The sequence below is a fragment of the Neopelma chrysocephalum genome, unplaced genomic scaffold, assembly GCF_003984885.1.
Source record: "Neopelma chrysocephalum unplaced genomic scaffold, ASM398488v2 Primary Assembly neopelma1_96814, whole genome shotgun sequence".
Classification (NCBI taxonomy): domain Eukaryota; kingdom Metazoa; phylum Chordata; class Aves; order Passeriformes; family Pipridae; genus Neopelma; species Neopelma chrysocephalum.
This window is the reverse complement of record NW_020925458.1, coordinates 122,786-147,856: the sequence shown is the minus strand read 5'-3', so window position 1 is coordinate 147,856 and position 25,071 is coordinate 122,786. Positions and strand designations below refer to the sequence as shown.

General features: G+C 40.5%; 1 protein-coding gene across 5 annotated transcripts in view; it reads right to left on the bottom strand.

Moving 5' to 3' along the window:
- The window catches only part of DOCK8 (dedicator of cytokinesis 8), an 88,160-nt gene that overhangs the window by 17,508 nt on the left and 45,581 nt on the right, over positions 1-25,071 (bottom strand). For all 5 annotated transcript variants that reach the window (XM_027709557.1, XM_027709558.1, XM_027709559.1 and 2 more), the window contains 17 exons: positions 24,649-24,744; positions 22,407-22,641; positions 21,297-21,461; positions 19,360-19,535; positions 17,423-17,518; positions 16,458-16,553; positions 15,521-15,670; positions 12,962-13,075; positions 11,808-11,963; positions 8,853-8,992; positions 8,107-8,276; positions 6,636-6,781; positions 5,750-5,932; positions 4,984-5,119; positions 4,308-4,395; positions 2,523-2,619; positions 1,099-1,233 (listed from right to left, as the gene is read on the bottom strand). In XM_027709557.1, coding sequence (XP_027565358.1) covers positions 1,099-1,233; positions 2,523-2,619; positions 4,308-4,395; positions 4,984-5,119; positions 5,750-5,932; positions 6,636-6,781; positions 8,107-8,276; positions 8,853-8,992; positions 11,808-11,963; positions 12,962-13,075; positions 15,521-15,670; positions 16,458-16,553; positions 17,423-17,518; positions 19,360-19,535; positions 21,297-21,461; positions 22,407-22,641; positions 24,649-24,744 — 2,379 coding nt within the window. The remainder of the gene's footprint in view (positions 1-1,098; positions 1,234-2,522; positions 2,620-4,307; positions 4,396-4,983; positions 5,120-5,749; positions 5,933-6,635; positions 6,782-8,106; positions 8,277-8,852; positions 8,993-11,807; positions 11,964-12,961; positions 13,076-15,520; positions 15,671-16,457; positions 16,554-17,422; positions 17,519-19,359; positions 19,536-21,296; positions 21,462-22,406; positions 22,642-24,648; positions 24,745-25,071) is intronic.

The window sequence follows — 25,071 nt, the reverse complement described above, 5'->3', positions numbered from 1 at the left end:
GCTTAACTAGAAGATCTATTTCAATGAGAATAATGATTGTTTCACAAAATTCATTATTGTAATTGGAAGTTAGCTTTTAAAGATAAAGTACAATGAAAACATAATTATTAGTTTCATAACTACTCAGATATCTACCCTGTAATTAGACTTGGTCACCCAATCTGCACTTGAGAGCAGACAGGCATTAATTGGACAGGAGTATCCTGTTTCTTATTTGCATTTCAGAATAGTTTAGAAGAAAATCAGGGATTTCATGGATTCTTCCTTTGTGGAATTGCTTTTCTTTGTCGGAGAATGAATCTTAAAAAGATTTTAGAATCTCCATGAAGCACCCAACCCATTTTGACCTACATTATGAAACATTGGGTCAATTTCTATCCCCATATACATTTTGAAGTTCATGGGGTTTTTTTTGTGTTTTGTTTTTTGGTGTTTTGTTTGTTTGTTTGTTTGTTGTTTTGTGGGTTTGTTTTTGTTTGTTTGTTTTGTTTTGTGGGTTTTGTTTTGTTTTGTTTTGTTTTCTTTAATTGGTGATAGAGAAATAAAAGGGAGACTAGGATTTGGCCTAGTTTTCAGGTAGAACAAAGATGAAATCTGTCAACATTTTAGAATTTACTTAGAATTCTGGAACATATTTCAGAAGTAGAAACCTAGCATGATGCCCCAGGTCTCTCATGATCTTTGATTTCTCTGCTGCCCAACTGGTTGGAAACAAGTCCTGATGATATAATAACTTAAATTATGGAAATTTTGCAAACCCTGGCATTAAGATTCCTAATTAAAATCAGAATGCATTTGAAATAAAATGGGTGGAATCTTCTATCTTTCTATTAGTAAATCTTCTATATTTCAGAGTAGACTGCTAAACCCACAAGATTATTCTGACTCAGTTATTCCATCATGTATGCTCTGTGAAATACCTTACAATAGCTGTAGAAATCCCGTAACAACCCTACAGACAGTAATTTGTATTTACATATGCAAAATACATTTAATGAATGCCAAAGAAAAGTAATAAGTGCACACAGCTCTGCTCTAGAAATGCTGCTCTAATAATTTGATTGGAAGCAAGAAAACAAAAATATGTCAGGAGCATACCTTGGCAATGAGTGCTCTGAGTGTAGCAAAGCAATGAGTCAGGTAAGTGGTGCTCTGATCGAAGCCAAGAGAATTTACCAGGACCTTCAAAACTCCTCCCAAAAGATTATCTCTGCACTCTACCGCAAAGCTTGCCTACATATGGAGGAGAAAAACAATAACTGTATGAGATAGTTCAGCAAGGAACTAGAACATAGGAGCTGAAGTTCTGCTTTCCAGTCCATGAGACATCCAGGAGTTTAGAATTTGCAGTTTTTTCACTTGTTAACATCTGCTTCAGAGGAATTTCAAAACAATTCTGTAGTGATCAGGAAGACAGAGTGGAAAATGTCCCAAACATTTCCCAATTTCTGCAGCCCCTCCAATGCATTTTTAAGCTCAGCCAGTTTCTCCAGTGATTCTTGAAGCTCTGTTCACATTTTGTCCAATCCTTCATGTACCTTGTATTAGGAACTGATCCTGTGATAGGCAAGCACCATCCTTTCCCTTGTCTCCTCATGCTCTGATTTCCTGGGCATCTAGGCTAATAGGCATACTGGTATGTTCTGATCCAATCCACAACCCAAATACTGGGCAGACTAGGTGCTGTGAGTGGTGTCATGTGAAAATAATGCCCAGTACAACAACAGTCTAGTAGCTAAATGCTCTTCTACTAATATGTTTTCAAGCACCAGGTTTTCTCCTCACTATCTATGTGTGTGGGTCCCACAGTAGTATTCCCACATCCATGAATTTGGATTGTCTCTCCTAAACCGGGAGGTTATGCCTAAGCAGAGTCAACTATCACTTTTCACAGTGGTCAAAGGACCTGTGAAATTTTACTGCATCTGACTCCTAGCTGTTAAATACGTTCTGCACATTACATTGCTTAGGAGGGTACATCTCTTTTCAGGACTCCAGGTAGGTGGGAGATACTTTCCTGCACAGAGCATTCAAGGTTAAATCTGTTTGTCTTTTAAATCCTTATGTCTAGGATTATACATGTGAGTAAGGCCAAAGGCCATCCAGCTCTACAGTTCTAAATTTCTAATATCTTCAGCTACATTCCTGGCATAAATGAAGGTTTTTCTTCTCTCGTCCTCTCCTAACTCCAGGATCATAGTAAGACAGTGGAAATGGCTTTCAAAAACATCTACTGAAGACAAGGTGGTAGATTTCCCTTTCATTCACAGTAGTGCAATACCTATAGGAGAAAGGCCTTGTAGCGACAGCATAAGACAGGCGACAATTTAATCTTTGGATTCATTCTTATTCATATTTTTCTTATCTTCTTTTTTTTTCTCTTCAAGACTATACAAGTTTACAGAAGATCTCGAATTAAAATATTTTGCATTGTCTAAGAAACAAAAGAAAAAATGAATCTTGCTTCCACTGCCTTCTGAGGGAGCAGGGATTGGTACCAAGCCAGCTCTGCCGTTTCTCACCTGGATGATGTTCTCTTGCATATCGAGAATGATCAAGTTAGCTTCAGTTGCCAGGTTTCCACTGATCAGGGCTTCTTGATCCAGCTCAGCTTTGGTCCTGCAAAAAGATGTCCTAATTTAAGCATGCAGACAGTACTCCAAGGGTTAGATGACCCGCTGTTTAAACAAAGCCAAAATAGAAATGATACCATTCTGAATGATCCTGTAAGAGCAAACAATGACAATAGTGTTCAACAGTGTTTCTTCAAAACGATAGAGTCAGTTGAGGAAAGCTGATATTGTAGAAGGGAAGTCTCAGAGGGGACATCCAAAACTAGGCCTCTAGATAGCTCAAACAGATGCTTTTGCTTCCTTAATTGTCCCCTGGGTAATGGCTACTCAATATCACGTTCAATTGTTCAATAAACTGCGCTGTAATTTCTCAATACATTGCCTGTAGCAGGACACAAAACCCTGAAATGGAATAGGGGTAACTGTTCTGACAATTTCAGAAGAAAAAAAGTAAAAATGGCAGACTAGGACAAAGTAGAAATTGCTTCAGTGCCACAGAAGCAGTGTTTAATGTAGGCATTTTAAAATGTTGATTCTTGAGACAGCAGGTCCACTGGGGTCAATAGAGCAGTGCCTCAGGCCATTTAAGAGAGAACTGAAATATGTATAAAAGATATAGAAAATGGTGGTTAAGGCAATGGATAATACCTTCTTCATTGAGACTTAAGGACAATGTCTGGAACATAGCTCCTGTGCAGCTGAATATTCTAAGCACAGGTGAAGCTCCTAACAAAAGTGCATTTTCAGACATCCCTTTTATGCCAGAAACACAAAGAGGAGGCTTTGTTCTTTTTCCTAAACTGCTCAAAAAAAATGTTGCCTGGCCAGAGGCTGCCTAAAGCTTGAGATTAGAGATCCTCTGACTTGGGCCAAATTTCCTAAGATGCATTTCTGTGGTTGGAGCAACACTCTTACAATCACACTTCTGAGCAACTTCGAAATCTGTAGCAGCTCTGCTTCGTTCATTTACCCAAAAATAAAACCAAAAAAGTAGAGCCATCCTTTAGGGCACAAACAGATAATTCTGCTGAGGGCTAGGAAAGGAAGTCAGGGCAGTAATATGGTTACTATTTACAATGACTGACTCAAAGCAACAAAGAACAGAAGGAAATGCCAAAAGGATGGTGCTCTAATCAAGCCAGAGATCACTAAACATGAGTAAGAACTGAACAAATTGAGTGAACAGCATAGCTGTTTGAACCATTTCCAGCAACCATGGAGCCTTGCATATTGACCATGCTGACTAGATCTTCCCTGACATGACACAAAGTTTACAGCCAGTACTACAATCCCAAAACATTATCCTCCCTGACTCCTGCTGACAGTGCTTCGTGATATTAACACAGCATGTCAGACTCAGCTTAGCTGATTTTATGTGGCAAAGCATATACTACAGTACTGTAGTATAGCAACACCAAAATAAACGTCATAGCAAGCCCCTGTGGAGTACTTGATACAACTTGTATCACTAACTAGTGTTTACCACACTGTTAAGAAGAAGGGAAAAAATGCATAGATAGCTATTTAAACTTCTCATTCACGTATTTGTGACCTCTTTGTTGTGTCATAGCAACAGCTACATTAACATTTTCTATTTTGTACTCTTTGACAGAAGAGGGAAAGGATTGAAACTGCTGATTTTGTAATAAAATATCCTAAGAGAAAGAATAAAACATAAAATCCCCAAACAGCTTGGCTCTAATAAAAGCAATATGTCTTTATTAAATTACTTACTTATCTTGCCTCTCATTTGCCTGCCGCCACTGAGTCTGCTCCTTTCTCCAGCGCAGGTTTTCATTTAGCCCCGCTGATCTGTCATTCCCTAAGAGTGCAACATATGTCAGTGAGATTTAAGCAAAAAGCAACACCTAAAGTCTGATAACTCACCAAGGGAAGGAGATATATTTCTGTAGCATACTGTCAGAATGAAAACCATTCAACTTTACAGCTTCAAGGCTCTAGTAAAGACAGGACCTCATAACTTATTTCATTGAGGATTTTTAGAACATTAGCTTGCTTAATGTCTTCAAAAATCAAGCCACAGATTATTCCATTTATTAAATGAAACAACCTTTTTTGCTATGAACAATTTGTTCTTACTGATAGTTTTGACACCATTTCTTGGCTCTTGATTAGACACCAGGACAATTTTTCAGAACGTCTTAAAACTTCTTTCTTGGATCATATTCTTCACATGAAAAGAGTTCAGTCCTAGCTACACCTTGGATAGTTGAAAGTTAAAGATATTTTTATCCACACAAAACCAACAATGGTTTGCAAGACAAAGGACTGTGGGTAAAAAATATAAGGATGAAAATGGGTAGTGTGCATAAAACCCAATAAACTCATTTATGTCTACCACCATTTGAGTTCCTCTCAAAAGACATAGGAAAAGAGGGGTATGAAGTACCAGCTGGTATTCTGCAGCGCTTCATCATTTCTCCTCTGGCTCCTTCACCTCTCAGTAAAGCCTCTTCTAGTCGGGCTTTAACATCTCTGGACTTCTGGAGTGCTTGGGTGCTAACTTTATCTGAGGTTTGCTTGCCCTGAAAGTAAAGTCAAACCAGTTGCTACCAATGCCTCCATCTTTGGACCTGAGTCCAAACTACATCCCCAGAATGAGACACAAGAGGAGAGACCTGTAGAAGGGGCAGAAAGCAATGAATATGACTGACTAACATATAAAGGCTAATAAATGCTGCAAATAAGGAAAGAGGTAGCATATGTACCACTAAGAGACACAAAGATGTAGGTCAGTACTACAGAGAGAGAAATCAGAGAGAAGGTTATTTGATCAGTTTCAGACAGGCCCTCTCAGAGAGTCCTGAAATCAAGTTCCAGCTCTTAATTAAAGAGTCATCCTTAGTGTCCTGTTCAGTACTTACAGGAGCTGTCAATATACTTCCCACCAAAAACAGCCCTCAAATACCCAGGTAAAGGAAAATAATAAAACAGCTTAAGCCAAAGTCATAGGACTTCCTTGAAGGTTTTGGCTGTATTTTGCTTGAAGGCTAGTGTCAGTTATTTTATCTCAATTAATTTGCCCATTTGCAGTATAGATTAGAAAAGTGCTAATCTAACCACTGCTAATAACAAATTTACCCCAGACAGCTGGAATTTATGGAAAAAAACCTGAACCAAAGCAGGACCACAAAACCACGCCATGTTTCACTTACCTTGTACTCAAAGCATGAGACACAAATGAAGAGAAGGTCTAAAATTCTGTTCAACTGCATGGGTGGAAGGTCTGCAATCCATTTCTGTATTAGATTCTGATCAGCATTCTTCATGATCCAGAGGAAACAGATCAAAAGATTGCGAGTAGTTTCAGGACCTAATGTGGCACTCTGTCTGTAGGGCTAGAAGCAGATAAATGTCAGTTGAAAGAAGAAAAAGGAGAGAAAGGTCATTCAGATGAAATAATGTTATTTAAATGATAGTCAAGTCAAATCTCAGAACTGGACTTCAGTAAGTTTGACCTCTTCCAGGTTATAATTATTGTATTTTTTGAATGTATGTATCATTAGAGAAAGGAGCAGCTGAATACATCTGAAAGACCGGGGGAGGCACAAGAGCATTGTTTGCTAGATATTTGTATTTTAATTTCTCTGGAATAATGTAGAAGAAGATTCTTTAAGTGTTTGGTTTCCTCCTGCCATCTAGTTGTGTCAAATTGCACAGTAGATTAAAAAAACAATGAGGAAAGAGATAGAGAGAGAAAAAGAAGGATCTGAGTCCTAGATCCACGTATTCAGGTGAGGTTGGAACTGGGAAGCAGCATGGCACTCATTTGCTGATCTGGAAATGAGTCTAGGCTGGGTGTGGAAATCGAAATAGATGTGGGAGAAAAAGAGAACTTTGTATGGTAAAGCAGTAATTAAATGACTAGAAGAGAAGAGGAGAAGATGACAGGCGGAATACGAGGGATTCTTTGGGGCTGGAGGAAACAAAAATGCAGTTTCTCATGACTGTAGTTATTAGTGACAAGAAAGGATAAAAGGAGAAAAAAAAGAAAGAGGAAAACAGATACAAGAAAGGAGACTGACAGAGCAGTGGACATACCAGGGACACCAGAGGTATTCCAGAGTTCCTGATGTTGAACTGATTCCCTGCAATGGCAAGGGCCACGTTTTGGTTGATTGCACCTGCAGACTCTTGTTCCTCTTCTGGGCTTCCTGTGCGTCCCTTTCCACTGCGGATATCTGAAACTAGATTTGAAATATCCCATTGGAACTTCAGGAGCAATCCAGTTGTTGCTGCTCACGTCACAGTTTTCCATTGGTCTGTAACCTAACAAAACAATTAGTACCTCCATCCCTGAGAGTGTTTGGCTGATGTACCCAGCAGTAAAAGAGGCACAGCATTAGCAAGACAGATTGTAGCTATCTGCAAAGATTGCCAAATTATTCAAATAAATAAAAGGTGGTAGCAAATGTGAGGTTGTCTCCGAAATTCAAAGCTAAGCCAAAGCTAAGTGCTTTGTAAGACGTGGAACCATCAAGTTCCAAGAAAAGAATAAACATAGAAGCCATACATGGATTCGGTGATACTTAACAAAGTACGAAAGTCAGTACTAACAGGTGACAGAGCCAGTATTGCCTGATGACTAAAGAAAAAGTTTAATTTCAAGCATCTAGCTGCTTCTATTCCCTACTAGTCTTGACATCACTACCAGCAAATAAAGTTACTTATACCTAAGTTTTGTAAAAATCTCCTCTGATTCTAAGCATCCATTTTGTGTTTTGCAAGTCCTGTTTTTCAGTGAAATTGAGTGATCAGCTGGACCCCGTGTGTTCAGAATGAGATCAGCAGCCTCTTGTGACAGATACTCAAGAAGAAGGACACACAAAAACTTAGCCATATGGGTACACCTGGGCTTCCTCATATCTCTTTTCGTCTATGGTATGAGGATAATACTTAGATTAGATGAATGACGTGAGATCTGATTAGATAGCGTAGACTAAATGCTTTGACCTTATCAAACTGAAAGTGCTAAATAATACTTTCATATTAGTAAGTTTTTTGTTCAGATGTCTAAACACAAAATATTTTCAGGACAGTGACAAAAATATATTCTTCAGAGTTTATACCTTTAATTAATTAATTTTTGTGTCATGTTAATAGCACTAAGGAGCAACAGAAAAAGACAGAAAGAATACAATCCAATTTCTTTAATTGTGATATAACAGGATGCCAGTATCACTATTGTTTTCTTCCCTACTGTCTGTTAAGCCTACCTAGATCTCAATATTTATGCAGACCTTGTAGGCTTTATTTGCAAGATCATAAAATTTACACTAAGAGATATGTAGGAGTACTTACAGATTCATCTCTGGTCTACCATTTGCTCATGATGAGGACACCAAAGCTTTTCCTGTCTGTAAAAATCCAGTTTACTTCTAAGTAAATAATTATTCAGCTTTACTAGACTGTAGGGAATTTCTGCACTTAGCGTGATCTCTTTTGTGTTTGATAAACTGCTTAGACAAGTCGCACTAAAAAGCTAAAAAATCCAAAGGGAAAAAGATCTTACTTGTAAAATCATGGAGTTGTGGTAGTGAATCCAAAATTATACCAACCAAAGGGAGGTAAAGAGCTGCAATTTTAATCTTCACCTCTTTTTTGGAGCAACGTGGATCTAGGTCATGGGAACTCAGCAGGCTAAGGATAGCACTGACAGCTTTTCTTTGCACCTTGCTAATCCTGTTAACATAGAAACCATCCATAAGCTCCATTTATGGGTTATGCACAAATCACTTATAAATCAAAGATGTAATAGAGTGGAGATGAAAGAAACAAATTAATACACCAATATTCATTGGATAATTCCTTCCATTCTGAGCAGAGATTCATGTTCCCTTCAAATGATAGGTATCTTAAATCTCCAAGCTCCTTTACCACAATCAAGGAGCACCTATGTCTTTCAAACTTTCATAAAAATTCAATATGGTGAAGAGAGGTGCTTAAAGAAAAGCATCAAACTCTGGTGAAGGTTTGGTTAAACTCTTAAGCTCAGACAAAGGCATAAGTGTTTCAGAGAGAAGAGCAACTGAAATTTTGTGTTCTCAATTCACATACTTAGCCAATACTATGACGACAAATAGCATATTTTTATTCACTGGGAGCAGATTAAACAATGACTGGGTCATTGCTGTGTTACAGAGTGACTCATTGAAAAGAGTGGGGGAAACAGGACTGCACTGGAATCAAACTGCGACCTTGCCAAGAATAACAATGTGACTCGATTCCATTCTAAAATCTGCAAATTGAGATACACACCCTTCGCTGTCTGCGTCCAGCGCTGCTGCCAATTCAGTGAAAAGTAAGCCAGTCAGAAAGTGTTGCTGGCGATATTCGGCTGAGAGGTCAAACATACCAGTGATTTTCTGGTCCTGGAAACTAGAGCAGGAGCTGGAGTTCTGCAGAAGTATATTTGAAGTGTTAAAGCACGATCACCAAAATCAAGGCTTCTTAAAGAGGTTGTAGTCACAGTCCATGTAGCTAACAGAAAATCTCTACCAGAGGAAAACCGCAGACTTGAAGGAAGGTTGGACATTTTGGAGGAAAACAACTGGGTGTGAAATAAAAACCACCTAATTTCAAATGAGTCGCTTGCTAGGATGCAATCTCATCCTTTTCATTCTGTGCCAGCAACTCACTTGACATTCTTTGAGATGTAAAATTCCTACCCTGTATTCACTCACTTGGAAAGGATGCGAAGTGAAAATTTTCTCCATGTTTACAATTCGTAATATTGCTCTTACTATTGCAGAGCAGCCATTGTGTATCATACAGCAAGAGGCTGCCTGTACATTAAGTGGGACTTTGGTGTCTTCAGCATCCATGATGCCTAGCACAGAAGTAAGGCCAGGAAAGATGTGAACAGTGTTTCCTTTCAGCCTGGAAATCCTTGGCTGAGTTTGCTGGCAGCTGGCATAATTTAGAACAGCTTTCAAACTGCTGTAACTTAGAGCTTTGATTGATATACAGCCAGCCCAGGAACGGAAAGTTGCTGCTTTATATGTATTGTGAACTTCTTAGCTTCTCCCATCACAGGTGTGTGCCACAGGTCACCTGGAATGTTTTTGTCACCTGATCACTATTTCCCACTGCAACTTCTTGGTTATTAGAGTCCAGATTTTGCTTTTAATTTATACTCTTCAATATTCTTCCCCAATATTTCTGCCAGTCACCTAAGAATAGTCCCAGAACACAAACACATAAAGTATCAGTATACCACACAGTGGCAGCTGTCTTCCAGCATATTGGGTCAAATAAGACGCATGTCTCTGAACAGCCCCATATTTGTGCTTCAACCCACTCAAATTCAACCTCAAGCAGACTGTACTATGGCTGCACTATGTTTGTGTGGAATAACACTAAAGTGTAGAGCACCCAGTTAAGTGCATTTGGCTTCTCTCCAAGAATTTAAAAAGATTTATTCACAAGGCCATATTTCTACTTAAAATCTCACTCCAGCTGGGCAGCACTCCTGCAGACAGATGAAAATTACTGCAAGGGTGGTCAGCTAACATATTAAATCATCCAAGGGCCACAAAAACCCTACTGATTTGTGCAGGTTGCACTTCATGGGTTACTCCTAAAGGAGAAAAAAAAGTTGAGGATGTTACTTGAAGGAAAGATTGATTAAACTGGTGTCTTCCCAGCTCTGACTTGCTAGAACTAGTTACAAAAGCTGTGCTGATCTTTTTTTGCCTCATAAACAGAAGAGTCACATTTCTAGTTCTTTGGCACCTGGGATTAGCATCAACCAAATGTATTGGGAAACCTCAACTCTAAGACCTTCAAGCTTTACTTTTAAGACCAGGAAAAACTTCAAGAAAATACTGTATACTGTTATCGACCTGTGAGAACCCTTAAGGTATGAGATGTAGCATCCAATCAATTCTTTGGCAATGATACTTGAAAAAAACCCCGTGAATTTTAACTGCTCCATTACTCTGAGTGTTTTTGTACTTCCCATCGTTTTTAGTTTCAATTCCATTCCCCTGCCTCCAAGGGTTATGGCAGTTATGGAGCATTGCACTGAATTGCTTCATCCGTCCCGACCCCTGCAAAACCACTGACATGGAAAACAGACAGGCTAGCACCCTTCAATAGAGGGTTTGCCCCATAGTAAAAAAAGCAAGATACCATCTAAGTAAAATGTAGAGGAGAAGAGCACAAGACTGGCAAAAGAGTGTGTGGCATGCCAGTCAACAATTTCTCTTTCGAATTTGTTCATGAACTCCATGGTCAGGAAGATGGATGGGAAGTCCTGATATTTAGGACTAGAGTTGTGTCAGTATCAGGCCAAGTCTGGAAAAATGTGCGTGTACTGGGGACGACATCCTGGGAGAAATGAGAAATGACGGATACTGCTTGGAGAGGTCTACTCAGGATACCTGAGTGTTTCCACACAGAAAATCATGAAGCTAAAAATAAAAAGGAAAGCACTGTCCAAACACAGAGAAATCATGGACAAAGTCATAGCATCACGTGTACTACTGCAGAGGGGAAGGAACCCAGAACAAAGAATGCTGCTACTGGAAAAAGAAAGTATGATAATCCTGCTCTAAGCAACAGGAAGGTTCAACAGAAATTCACTATTCCAGGATATTGAAAAATGCAGTGTATTAGTCACTAACTTAATAGTAACATCCACATCCACTTCGAGAATTAGAAGATCAGTTAGAAGGCAAACACACAGAAAGTTTTCTGTGCACTGCTGCATGCCATAATTCTCCAAAACAGATAATGAAATTCACAGAATTCAGAGAATATTCAAAGTTGGAAGGGACCCACAAGGATCATCAAGTCCAGTTCTTAACTAAATGGCCCATACAGGGATCAAACCCCCAATCTTGGTGTTATTAGCACCACGCTGTAACCAAATTTGTGGTTGTGTATGGATGGGATAAAGGTGTGCCTGTAAATTAGCCTTCAGAGCTATGTTCCTTTTCGACCTGCTATGTCTACCTTAATAGTCATTTTCTGTGTGCATGTTTCTAGAGGAGCACGTATCTGTGTCATGTTAAGTTCTAACTTGTGTAGATGCAGTTTTGCAGTAGCACTCCTTCCTATTCCTCCTTCTTCTTTCAAGAGGGAAGTTTTTCTCCTTGATCCAACAGCGCCTAATTTGAAACTAAATATTTGAATGCAGAGCAACAGAAGTCTTTCTCTACATGTGTGCTTCATGTGACATTCATACAATATGATCAAATGGATGACTACCTGGGAGGATAAGGAGGGAGAAGGAGATGCTGGAGCAGATGCAGATGTCATGAAGAAAAAGTTCAGATTGAGGTAATGCTCATGGCTGCAGAGAATTCTCAGGAACTCAAGTCTCATGGAAATCAGGGTGGAGAGTGAATTCAGCTTGTTTGAAAGCTAGAAAAACAAACAAAAAAGTGCAAAGCGATGAGCATGTACCATCTAAATTACCATGCAGTGAAATATCCTGCTCCCTGAAAAGGAAATAGACATATAGCCCAGCATACATTAAAATGTTCACTGTACCTAACTAGCTTCCATACATTAGCTGCTCTTCGTTTCACAGTGATGGTGTCTCTCTCCCCGCTCCCCAGCTGACTTCCCAAGTTCCCAAGAGACAATAAATTGTTTCTTTCCTTTTTCGTCCCAAAAGAAAAACAGACAATATTTTTCTCTTTTGCATAACACAAAAATGAAAAACAAACTAAACTTTTCTGAGTCTGCGGCAAACTCATATAAAGTCCTGCTAAGCAACACAGGGGTCTTGTCATGTCTCTTCATATCAGCAGTGACATCAGTGAAGTATTGTACATACTGTAGAAAATGAGGTGGTAGCCACCTTGCATTCTCCTACCATCAGCTGACAGAGGGCCTTCCTTTGGCAGAAAACTACAGCAGGTGTAAGAGTTCACAAAACAGAAGGAAACGTTCCCGTTCAAATACAAGAAATAATCTCGTCACAACATCCTGCATCATCATCTATTTCTAACTTTTTTGGAGAAGACAGAGATGTATCATTTTGGTTGACTACCCCAAATCTAAATACTGTCCTCACTGCAGTGGAGGAGTCAGAGACTAAAACTTGATCTGTATGGCCTGCAGACCCTACTGCTAAGCGATGTAAAAAAGTAAGGGAAGAAAAGTGGTTCCATGGATGCTCTGCAGCAGTGCAAAGTATGACATTTCTAAAAGAGTCTTCACCTCCACTCAATTGTTTTTCCTGCAGACTACAAATCAAAAGAGGTTTAAACTCACTGCATATGCAATAGGAAATAGGAAATTTACCTGGACCTTTAACACGACTCAAAGGATCTTGATGGATAAACTAATCAAACAGAACAGAATACAGGACTGGCCATAAGCCAAATGCAATCCCAATCATGCATGGTGCCTACCTGATTGCAGTAATGTTTGATGAGACTGAACACAAATCCTCGGTCCATTAAAGAAAGAAGATCATACAAGAAAAATGCCAGGCTGATATTAATTTTTTCTGCTTGTTCACTTTCCTTGGGAAAAAAAAAAAGAAAAAAAATCAGTTATGATGTATAAAACTTACATAAAGGTGGAAGACTTTTTAGAGTAATGAAAAAGTAGCATAGGGGTCAGCTCCCCTCATCTCATGGGACATACAGAACAAGATTGTTTCAGCTCTCCAGTTCACATGATCTTATTAAAATTGCACAGAATCACTTCTGTAAATTATTTCAAGTCTTGTAGCTTTCACAGAGCAACATCATGGGATGAATAAATAAGTTCATCTATGCAAACCTTTGGGGTGACAACAATCAAATGGAATGTGAGACCTGTTCTGAATTCCCCATTAGCTGCAATCCTGCATATGACTTTCCCCCCCCCCCGGTCTGTTGAGCCTCAGACAATGCTGGTTTAGGTACTTAAAACATAAAATATTGCTCTAAAATATTAATAAAAACCTGTGCTGTCTTTGCTGATGGAATGCCAAGTATTTTGTTTAGAAATTCTAAGTGTAAAACTTACAGTAACAAAACACTGCTAAGATAAATCTTGAGAGGTTTATCATTCAGCAGCTAAGCTGTTGCATGCTTAGAATTGGCCTGATTACCAGAGATACACAGCCTCAAGTAACAATCACAAAGAACTTAATGTGGCCTCTAAAATGAGGCTACAGTTACTTCAAACATACCAATTTAAATCATAAAATCTCAGAAGCGTATGTAGTTTTCCAAGAGGAATTAGTGGAGATGCCTGAGGGATCTGCACTCATTTAATGTTCAGAGCCTTCAAGTGAGCTCACTCAAAACTGACAGAGGAGACGACTGAGAAAAATATTGCCCCTACTGGCACCTCTGACTAGTGAGAACAGGTGTGCCTCACCTCAGGGTGGTCATAATTTAATTCTTCATTTTTCAACGTTTTTGTTGCTCTTCAGGAATACACAGTACAGAATTTACATAGCAAAATATTTTTCTATTGTGAAGAAAAAACTAGTTTCCACTACCTTATTGGGTAGGTTAGCATATGCCAGACATATAACTGTAGAAATCCAGGGCAATCTGACATGCTCAACCATGTATCGTAACATTGATTATTACTGCTTGGATTTAAAAATCAGACACACATTACCTACTGCTTGTACAACTAACCAATGGCCCTAATTCTGAAAACACTGCAGTGGGATTTTCACACATAAGCAGGTTCTATCAAACTCACTCTATCAAAATCAAATTGAATTAACAGGCCACAAAAACTTGTGTATTTCTTGTAAGGAAGCAATAAATACTAGTGTGTTGGCAGAGACTACAGTTCTGTTAAAATTTTTTTAATGTAACAAATTTTTATTTCATAATGTATTTTAAAAAAAAGTCACTGGTGCCTTAAGTAAACATTTATGTGGAAATGATTTCTCTGCACGTGGCTATCATGGAAGCACACCAAAGGACTGAGCAAAGGGTAAAGCTTCAGGAACAACTTTTTGGTGGACAGTGACAACCCCTTCTGCCGTTCTCTGCTTCCATTCGTCTGGTCTTGCCCCTTTCCCAGTTTCTGCTCCTCAACAGCATGGCAACGCACACTTGGAGAAAGTGGATCAGGAAACTGAGCTGGTTGATAAGTGATGTGGCAGGCCAGCTCTCCAGCCTGCTCTGCTCTGTGGCAGAGTACTCTGCTGGGCTAGCACAGTGCATTTGGCAGCTCTGGGGCATGAAAACAAGTTGGTTGCAACAACTGAACACACAGTGATTCAATGCCTATCTGTAGCCTAAATTTTGTCTACAGGCCAGTGTGGAGTGGTATCAGTGGTATAAGCTGACAGTAGTAATGTTAAAATATAAATTGCAATTTGTGATCCCTTCCACTTTATAATCTGTCATATCAGTGCAACTCATTAAAAAGAGAAAGAATTTCATGGGAGTTAGGGCTTATTTTTTGTCTTTAATTTTCAAGTAGCCAGTGCCTCTTTATAGAGATCAGGGGTTAGATCACTTGCTTTTGCAACCCCCATGAGGAACTCTGCCTTAATATTGCAGAGTCCACTGCTACAGAGAACTCAAATGAGGAATAAAACACAATGCAGTAGGAATGAGGGTGACTGTAAAGGGGGATAAGAGCAAGAAGCCCTACTTGGGCTGCAGTCTGTTTGATGCTCTGGTTAACCTGGCATAAAGCTTCACTGCCACTGAAAATGGATGTTCAGCCTTTCCTGTCAATGGGAAAGGGAGTTTTCTCCCTGTACATTGCAGCCACACTGAGAATCAAGCTGGGGAACTGAGCTGAAGAAAAACAAACGATCTGCCAAAGGAGTGCAAGGCTGACCTTTGCCTTGCTGCAACTCTAGCTTAAGATCCGTGTGAAAATATTGCCTCAGTATTGGCCTAATTCTAGCAAGACTGCTGAAGTTTAAATGGGATTAAATGTAGCTCAGGGTAACACAAGGTCAGTAGCAAGGATCCATGCTGATTATTTCATGCACTTACTTTTGGTGGTTTGGCTAAAAGTGCAGCAATCTCTGATGTAATCACACTAACTATAGTGGTAATATCATCTTTGAAGCGATCGGAGAACCGAGTTCTTCGTGGGTTGTCTTGCTTCTCTATGTTATGAACATACTGAGCCATACTTTTTATCTGTAAAGCAGAAAAAAATACCAAAAAAATGCCCAAACCAGGGGTAAAATACTGCTTTAAGTTTGTTCATGGAAGTAAGATTTCCTACTTCTTTTTCCCTGAATGTAATCACTTGTCTTCTCAGAGCTGTTGTGATAAATCCTACTTGTAGTGGTAATGACAACAGAGAGATTAAGACTCAAACACAGACAGACATTGATTTCTGTCCATATTCATGCAGTTGGCTAGTCTCAGCACCTGAAATCAGAATCGCCCTCCCCCAGACCCTTACATCTGCAATTCTGAAATGCTGCTGTTTGCATCTTTTTCCCTCCATGATGGACAGGGAGTGACATGTGTGGAATTCTTATTTTTTGACCTAATGTTGGGTTACATATATGCTGCCAGTGGAAATCAGTATGCAATTTCCACTGACATACATCACCTCAGGGCTCTGTAAAACTGTTTGTGGAGCTTTGTCGCTGCTCCCATGTTATTAACAAAATGGAAAAGACAGGAACAGGTATTCACAGAAAAGGAAGGGCTTGGTTTGCTGAGTGTCTCTCAGTCTCTTGCAAGCTGTGGACCACTGCTCATGTAGTTCATGCAGAACTTAGGCACCACTGCCATCAGTGTGGAATGGGGGTGAATATGAAGAATTCTTTAGTTGTATTTCCATTATTTGAGACCTTCCTTTATGCAGTGGGGCTGAATAACTAAAGAGGTCATCACCCAACTAAATCTGTGCCTGAAGTACCTACTGCATTTCACCATTAACTAACTGTGAAATATCACTATCAAATCTTACCAGGAGCTCAAAGAAGAACCAGGCATACTTGAAGACAGCTTCCCTCACCATGCCTGTGCTGACCACCATCTGCAGTGCCAGCTCCTCATGGAAATGCTAGATAATAAACACAGATTGTTGGAAAATGGCTTCTCAATCAACTCGTCTTCCATTTTCAACATCCCCCATCTTCCTGTGGGAAACTCCTCCATACTGGGGAGTCTGCAGCTGGATGGGGACGTGTGGATGTCCTTGTAGGATAAGAAGGCAGATTTGACCAAAATGACATTTAAAGAATGTTGGTGGCATGCATGGGACCCATTTTTCTGTTGAGCCAGAACTCTGGATAACTGAACAGGGAAATGCCTTTGGTCTATCCTCAGGCCATTGGCTGTGTGTTTGACAGAGAGCCGTCATGTTTCTCACTACCCGCTAAGTGTTTTCATTTAGCACATCCATGTGTTTTTGAGAGGAGGTAGAAGTAAGACTGAGTCTGTGGTGGGAGGGAAGGATACAGCAATAACCACAGCAAACCTTGTATAGAGGTTAGGATGGAATTTCTTGGTTCTAAAAGCTACAAAAAGGGACAAAGAAAAACACTCTTTACAGAAGAAAGAGGTGGCAAATACTTCTGAATGGAGTTTACTGTAGCATGTAAAGGCAAGTATCCAAGGATAAACAGCAGTGGAAAAGCTCTAAGATCTTGAGAAAGAGAGCAAAGTAGGATCCAAACAGGCTGCTACTTGTCTAAATCTGTCCTGGAAAAACAGTTTAAAGACTCTGGAGCAGAAGCAGAAAAGTTTGAGTAATATTTACCCAATGATTCAATATTCCACCACAAATGCCTTGTTTGATAAAACTGGTTGTTATTCTGTTCTGTTTCTCCCCTCTCCTCATTTAGAAATGCCAATTGCCAGCACTGCCACAGGATGCTCCATATTCTGTTAATGAGTTCCCTCACACACAGTGGTACCTTTTTAGCTTACCTTTTTATTGGATGGTCTTGGGTTTGCACAAATACTTGACATGTCATTTGTCCCTTCAACATAGTAAGACATCCGACTGGAGCTGTGATCCATAGGCTGGGGGACACAGTCAGAAGAAAAACATAATAGTAAGTTAATAGATGACTTAAGCTCATTAACAGAGAAGAAATCAGCAGCAGTGGGTTGTTTGTTGGTTGTTTTTTTTCTTTGGGTTTTTTTTTTTTTGGTTTTGTTTTTTTTTTGTTTGTTTGTTTTGTTTTGTTTTGGCTTTTGGTTTTTGGGTTTTGGAGGCTTTTGTTTTGATTTGGTTTTTTTGTTTCTAGTTTGTTGGGTTTTTTTAAGGTATGCACAGATGTTCACCTAAACAGTTCTTTTCTTTCCTTCTCCCCGTCCCCCTTCCCACTGGAGGCTGAAGACCCCCTGAGAGCACGAGCCACAGGAGGGTGCAAATGCCAGCACTGCCATCTCGTGCCCAATGGCAGCACTGCAGCTGTACTTTGGAAGACACGATTCACCCTTGAAAAGGTGTAAATTTATCCTCTGGTGCTACATCTGAAATTAATTAGTCTTCCTTCCATTAAAAGCAACGCAAATTAAAAAGGCAGTGAAACAGCAGTAGCCAATTGTAAATTGCCACATTTATCAATGTGATGAAGCTGTAATATGAAACATTTTAATTTTGTGTTAATTTGGAAGTATGCCTTGAGCTCTGGGGTTTGGGTTTACCCTCGCTCCTCCAGGACACAGTACATTAGAGTAAAAGTCATAAAGCTATTAAATTCAAGTCTATGTTATTAAAAGCTGCTATGGGTGAATACATATGCCCATATGAACAAACCAAATAAACTGTCAAAGCCTATGCATCTTACTAGTTCTGTTTTCGTTTGCTGAAGACAGGCACCCATTCACTTTAACCAGAAAGACACATGGTCATTCATGGAGAAAAGACTTCAAAATGTTTCTGAAAATAACCTACTTGAGAAGCAGTATTTTACAAATGTAACACTCAAAAAAAAGCCAGGTGGGGTAGGGTTCAGAGCTCATCAGACCTGCTACTGTAGAGCACTGCCAGGGCTGCAGCTAGCAGCAGGCTCCTTGCACAGGGCAAAAAAATCCTGTTTTTGTCAGAGGCACAGCTTCCCAGCTTCACCTGAACGGGAAGCTCTAGATTTTGGTTCCCCAGAGAGCTGAGCATAACCATCTTCATAAAGCTCTGAGATGAGCCTGTGATGCTGCAGACCAGGAAGCACCAGGTACCAAACAGGGAAGCAAAATCCCGTTTCTCAGATGTCATCAACCTTTCCGTCCTGCAAGCTGTTGGTGGTATATGTAGTTGCAGATGAGAAAAGCAGAAGAAGCTTGTGCTTCATTCTGTGGTTGAGTGAAGTAGTTTGAAAACACCAGTTACAAACTATGTACATGGCACCTGTACTATAGCCAATATAAAATTATAGGGCCAGTGTCATATAATTGCCTACTTTTTTTTTTAAACAGGAAACTATTTAACACCAAACATAAAAATAAATATGTAAATAAAAAAATAGAAGAAGGAAAAAGAGAAAAAAAGAAAGAAAGAAGGTCAGTGGCTGCACTGACTCTGTGCAACTTGAAGCAGACCAGGTCAGCAGATACGAACAGAACCTAAATGTCTGGAATAACAGGAGAGTGAGGCATGTCAAAAAAACAAATCCCTCAGTGGGAGGTCTGAGCCACAAACAAGAGACAGAGTTCCTACCTCTTGCTCTCCACTGATAAGAGACATCAGAATTTAGCACTGGGATTTAACATGGGTCTATGACACATCAGATAAACAGTAAATGCTTCTGGTGATACAGACAGTACATTTACAAGACGCAAATCCAACCCTCAAAGACAAAAACTAGATTATTAAGTTTTGGACCATACCACTCTCCTGATATTTGACTTTGTTCTCTTACCTTGGATGTCATGATGTTTTTGACCTCCTCATCAGTAGCAGTTTGTGTAACAGTGATGTCAGGATTGCTGCAGCTGATCACGCGGCTCTGCAGGAGTTTACTTCCAACAGACGTTGCGGAAGTGCGTCCAAATGTGTAATAACGAGATTCCGTCGAAATGGTACTGCTGCCTGCACCTGCCCATAGGGAGATGTTTGAATTAAGACTAAAGGATATATATATGAGACAAACATGAGATTCAAGCCAGTTTTGCTCAGTGCTGTTATAGCATTTTGGAAAGATGAAAGCTCCTGAAAATCCCACCACCAACTGCTTCATTAACAAATTACATAGGCATTGAATGACAAGGTGCAGATATTATCCCAGTTGACAGCTCACAGGGTGATTGCACAAGTAGTAACAACAGATTAACAGGGCTACCTGAGCAGCAGCACTATTACAATAGCTCTTTCTTCCCTTCAGATCCTTTTAATTTGCTGTAGATTAAGACAATATTCACAGGCCTAAACACAAAATACCACCTTCAACATATAACATTTAATACCACGTGCAAAGTGTCCAAGGAGGCAGGGAGCACTGCCATCAGGAATTTCACTAAATGATTATCTAGTTTTCAGTTTCACTATGGACCTTATTTTTCCAGGATAAAGAATTTCCAAGTGTATGCAAGCTCAGAGATTTTAGCACATCCTAACATCAGCCTAAATGTCCCTCAAGAGGGATTTAAATGAATACTTGCAAGAGAAAAAGGCCTACATCTCTTTAGCTCCCACGGCACAGCTGCTTGGTGGTAAGTCATCTAATATATACCAATTGATTAAATGAATCCTGTAGGCTTTAGGACAATGACTGCAGCAGAATAATAGAATGGTTGAGGTTGGAAGGGTCCTCTGAAGGCCATCTGGTCCAACTCCTCCGCTCTAGCAAGGTCACCTTCAGTCAGCTGCCCAGGACCATGTCTAAACGGCTTTCTGCTATCTCCAAGATGAGAGACTTTGGCAACCTCTCTGGGCAACCTGTGCCAGTGCTCAGACACCCTCACAGGAAAGAAGTGCTTCCTCATGTTCACTGTGTTTCGGTATGTGCCCATTGCCTCTGATCTTGTCACTAGGTGCTACTGGAAACAGCCACGTTCTGTCTTTCTTGCACTCTCCCTTCAGCATCTTGTGTACGCTGAAGATCCGCCCTGAGCATTCTCTTCTCTAGGCTGAACAGCCCCAGCTCTCTTAGCCTTTCTTCACTGAAGAGACACTCCAGTCCCTTTGTCACCTTTGTTGCCCTTGGCTGGTCTCTGTCCAACATGTTCATGTGTTTCTTGTACTGGGGAGTCCAGAACTGTACACAGCACCCTAGGTACAGCCTCAGCAGGGCTGAGAAGAGAAGGATCATCTGTCTCAACCAGCTGGCCAGCATAGAGCATTTTATCCTCTCATGACATCCTTAATACAGTGGAGAAATTGGTTGAGCTTGGCCCTATACCACTTGGCAGTAAGTTAGTTTGCACAGAAAGTAATTTACCAATGTACAAGTCAGTAAGAAATTGGCATCTTAAGGCCATTTTAATTTATGAAGGAAATTCCTCTAGAGAAAGCTTCAGTTTAGGCAACATCTTTTGCTTTCATCTTCATTAAGCTACAACATTGCCTGAAGCTGTGGAGTTTTCCCACCTCAACCCTGCATTTTAAATGAACAACTGAGAGATGGAGATCATGAGTGGCAAGTCCATGTTGCTCTTTGCAGCGTTGATATTCCTGAGCTACCTCTGAGAAGAATGATACATCAGAACAGTACAGTGCTTAAACAGTATGCATTCTGGGTCTGAGAAGTTGTTTGCTATCTTACAGATCAGTTCCTTAGGTCCTCCTCTTACAAGTATCATGCTGAATAGGATTTATCAAGAAAAAAGAATACTTTTGCAACCCTTGCACCAATAATACCTGGTTTGACGACTTCCCTTTGAGGTTCTGGCAGACGAAATACATAGTACACATAAGATGCCAGGAGGCAATTTCTCCCATGCTGATCTTTGCTCAGCTCTTTGCTGTTGTGAAGACTGTTCACTATTGCAACCACAGATTCAAAGGCAAACTGTGAGAAGTTGGCTGTGAAACAAAGACAAGAATTAGTGTCAGCACTGAAGGGTATAATGTAATTAGGTGAGGGCATTCTTTGCACCAGCAACTAATCCTATAAGCTTCAATTCAATCCTTTAAAAATTCAGAGTTCTAGACAGTAAGTGCTATATCTGACCAGACCCAAAGTCTACATAGGCCAATAAATACTCTTCAGCAGATCCACTGACTTTCAACACAATCACTGCTATTCTGTCACTCTGTGCTACATAAAAGCAGATTCTAAATGTTAATTATAATTTCTGGCAGCCTTCACACATTTTCTAAAAACTACCTACCTGAAGAACACTAAGACTCATTGTTCTCCAGCCGACAAATACAAGGTAGCAAGCTTTTGCACAAATATTGTAGTGGATGACAAGCATTGATTACCAAAATGAGATAGGAAACGAACTGCACCACTGTCTCCAAGTATGCCTTCCCTCCAGAGACATAGGTGATAGGTAACTACCACCCTCAGTAACAGAAAAATCAGTGTGCACTACTATACCCTCTGTTTTCGTGCTCATTCAACACTCTCTAAAGATATTTGGACAGAAGATATGGTGCAGACACCAAGTGTCAGCTGTAGGATAATGATTTTGCTACCGTTTTACTTGCAAAACAATTGAATTCCATACAAAGTTGAACCGCAACCACTTTCTGACCTGTATTTTCAGGTAAGTAAACTACTACAGTTTAATGTATCTCCCAGTTAGAGTCTGAAAGTCTTATATGTTAGGGGAAAAGGAGAGAAGTCAGGAACTTGGCTAAATCTGATTAAATTGTGCAGCGAAACTGTGTCTTGAGAAGCACGACTCTTTCTGCAGTGGACCGCCCCAAATATTAAATCTGAGCCTGGATATTTAGCAATCATTTCCCCCACATTTCTAGGTTGCTTGCACTGCCACTTGAAGGCCATGAACCAGTAAATACCTGTCTGGCCTGCTATAACCATGGGCTGCACAGCCAGCTGGAAAAGTTTATCTAGTACCAAATGCAAAAACAAGACAAGAGGTTCAAGGCGTGAAGAATTCAAACAAATAATGCTGAGTTTCAATTCATGTTCCAGTGAAGCCTCTGTAATCTTCTGATCCATTAGTCGAATGGGGAATGTCACTTGACTTTCCAGAGAATGGCACAAAGTGAAGAACTTCTCCAGGTGGTTGTCCTGCAAATACAGTGCACTCACAGTTAACAAAGTTGATACAGTTTGGGCTACTGGTAGCTAAGCAAAGCCTTATTGTACCATCTGATGGGATGAAAGAAAAGATTTTCAACCTGGCTTTCAGTGGTGGCTGCTCTTTGTGATCAATCTGTAAAGCAGCTGTCACAGCCTTTTGTTTGCTCCTTTTCATCTGGCTCAACTGCAGACTGTGGTTAGATCAACTTAAAGGCAGAAAAGTTATAGCCCTTACTAAAGTGATTGCTTCATTTATTGAAAAGACTGTTCCTTCTATCAGATAAAACTCTGTCACATCATATGTCTATAGTCCCCCTGCAACTCACATCTAAGTTCCAGCTGCATATAATTTATGTACCCTATGAGTATGCCCTACTTGTATTTATTTAAAAAGCATGCTGCAAAGAGGTGATGGACCTGCATCAGACACAGGGCTCTAGCTGATAGGACGTAGCTATCGGGATTAACTAGAATGTAATGATGGGTAAGAGACACTAAAAAGCAGTAGAAATAAAATAAGGCTGCTCTGCCTCAAACCAGTATTTCAATGAAATGGGCAAAGATCCAATGTCCTGAATGACCAGAATCACTGCGTCCTCATCCAAAACTAAGCTTGTGTTCCCACACGATGTGGCTTTGACAAGTGAGCTGCCTAATGCATCCTGGCAGTGTAGAACCTGTTCATGAAGGCAGGGAGGTGCTATGTCTCTGGAGATGTGGACACAGTATCTGAACTAGCCTTGCAGAATAGAAGATGCAGACTGAAGAAACTGGCACTGTGCCCTGCCAGTGTCTTTCAAGCACAGCTTAAGCAGACTCCTGCTGAGCTGAGAGGACACCAGGATCCCCTATTGCTTGATGTGACTTGCTGCTGAGAGTGCTCATTTGTTCACTTCTATCAATAGATTTCACAGAATCACAGAATATGCTGAGTTGGAAGGGACCCCTAAGGATTATTGAGTCCAACCTTTAACCCTGCATTGGACCATCCCCAAGAATCACACCATATGCCTGAGAGTATCATCCAAACACTTCTCGAACTCTGTAAGGCTTGGTGCTGCGACCACTTCCCTGAGGAGCCTGTTCCAGTGCCCAACCACCCTCTGGGTGAAGAACCTCTTCCTGATATCCAATCTAGAGCTTCCCTGACACAACTTCAGGCCATTCCCTGGCATCCTGTCTCTGGTCACCACAGAGAAGAGATCAGTGCCTGCCCCTCCTCTTCCCCTCACAAGGAAGTTGGAGACTGCAGTGAGGTCTCCCCTCAGTCTCCTCTTGTCCAGGTTGAACACACCAAGTGACCTTAGCTGCTCCTCATACAGCTTCCCCTCAAGGCCTTTCACCACCTTTGTTGCTCTCCTTTGGACATTCTCTAATAGATCAATATCTTTCTTATATTGTGGTGCCCAAAACTGCACACAATATTCAAGGTGAGGCTGCCCCAGTGCAGAGCAGAGCGGGACAATCCCCTCCCTCGACCAGTTGGCGATGCTTTGCCTGATGCCCCCCAGGACACAGTTGGCCCTCCTGGCTGCCAGGGCACTGCTGACTCAGATTCAACTTGCCATCAGCCAGGACCCCCAGGTCCCTTTCCATGGCACTGCTTTCCAGCATCTCATTCCCCAGTCAGTATGTATATCCAGGGTTGCCTCATCTCAGGTGCAGAATGCAGCACTTTCCCCTGTTTAACTTCATATGGTTGGTGATTGCCCAGTCCTCTAATTTGTCTTGGTCTCTCTGCAGGACCTCCCTGCCTTCGAGGGAGTCAACAGCTCCTCCTAGTTTTGTGTCATCTCTAAACTTGCTTAGTATCTCTTCCATTTCACCGAAGGATTTCAGTCACTGAGGATATCAGGTTATTTCTAAAGCTCTTAAGTTTTTTTAAACCTGTGTGAACTTAAACATCTTCATTTCATAAACCTACTAAGTTGGCCTAGGACATTTGAATTTTCTGTGAAATGAAACTATAGCTATGTGTTGCTTCTGATGGATTACCTGAGTATGAACAGATGAAACAGCTTGCACTTCAACAATGAAAACGCCTTTGTGTCCTTCAACCCACTTAATAGGTGGTGTCTGAGATGGCATTTTCTGTGACGGAAAAGAAATATGGGAGTCATCTTCCTTTTAACAAAATAGAAAGTCTGTTTACATGGGGTTCTATAGTCTATTCACACTATTCACTTCACTTCAGACGTCCAAATTCAGTGCCACACAGAGGTCCACAGCTAGGCATCACCTTGGTCTCATACAGTAGTTGGAGAGAAGTTGATGCACTGATCAGGGAAATTTTGAGAATTTTAGTGGGATGCCTAGCACAGACTGTGTGAATATACATCTTCTGATGGGATATTGTTAAGGCTAAAATTTCCCAGTTAACGAACCGCCAAACGCACTCCATGGTGCTGTGGTGCAGTT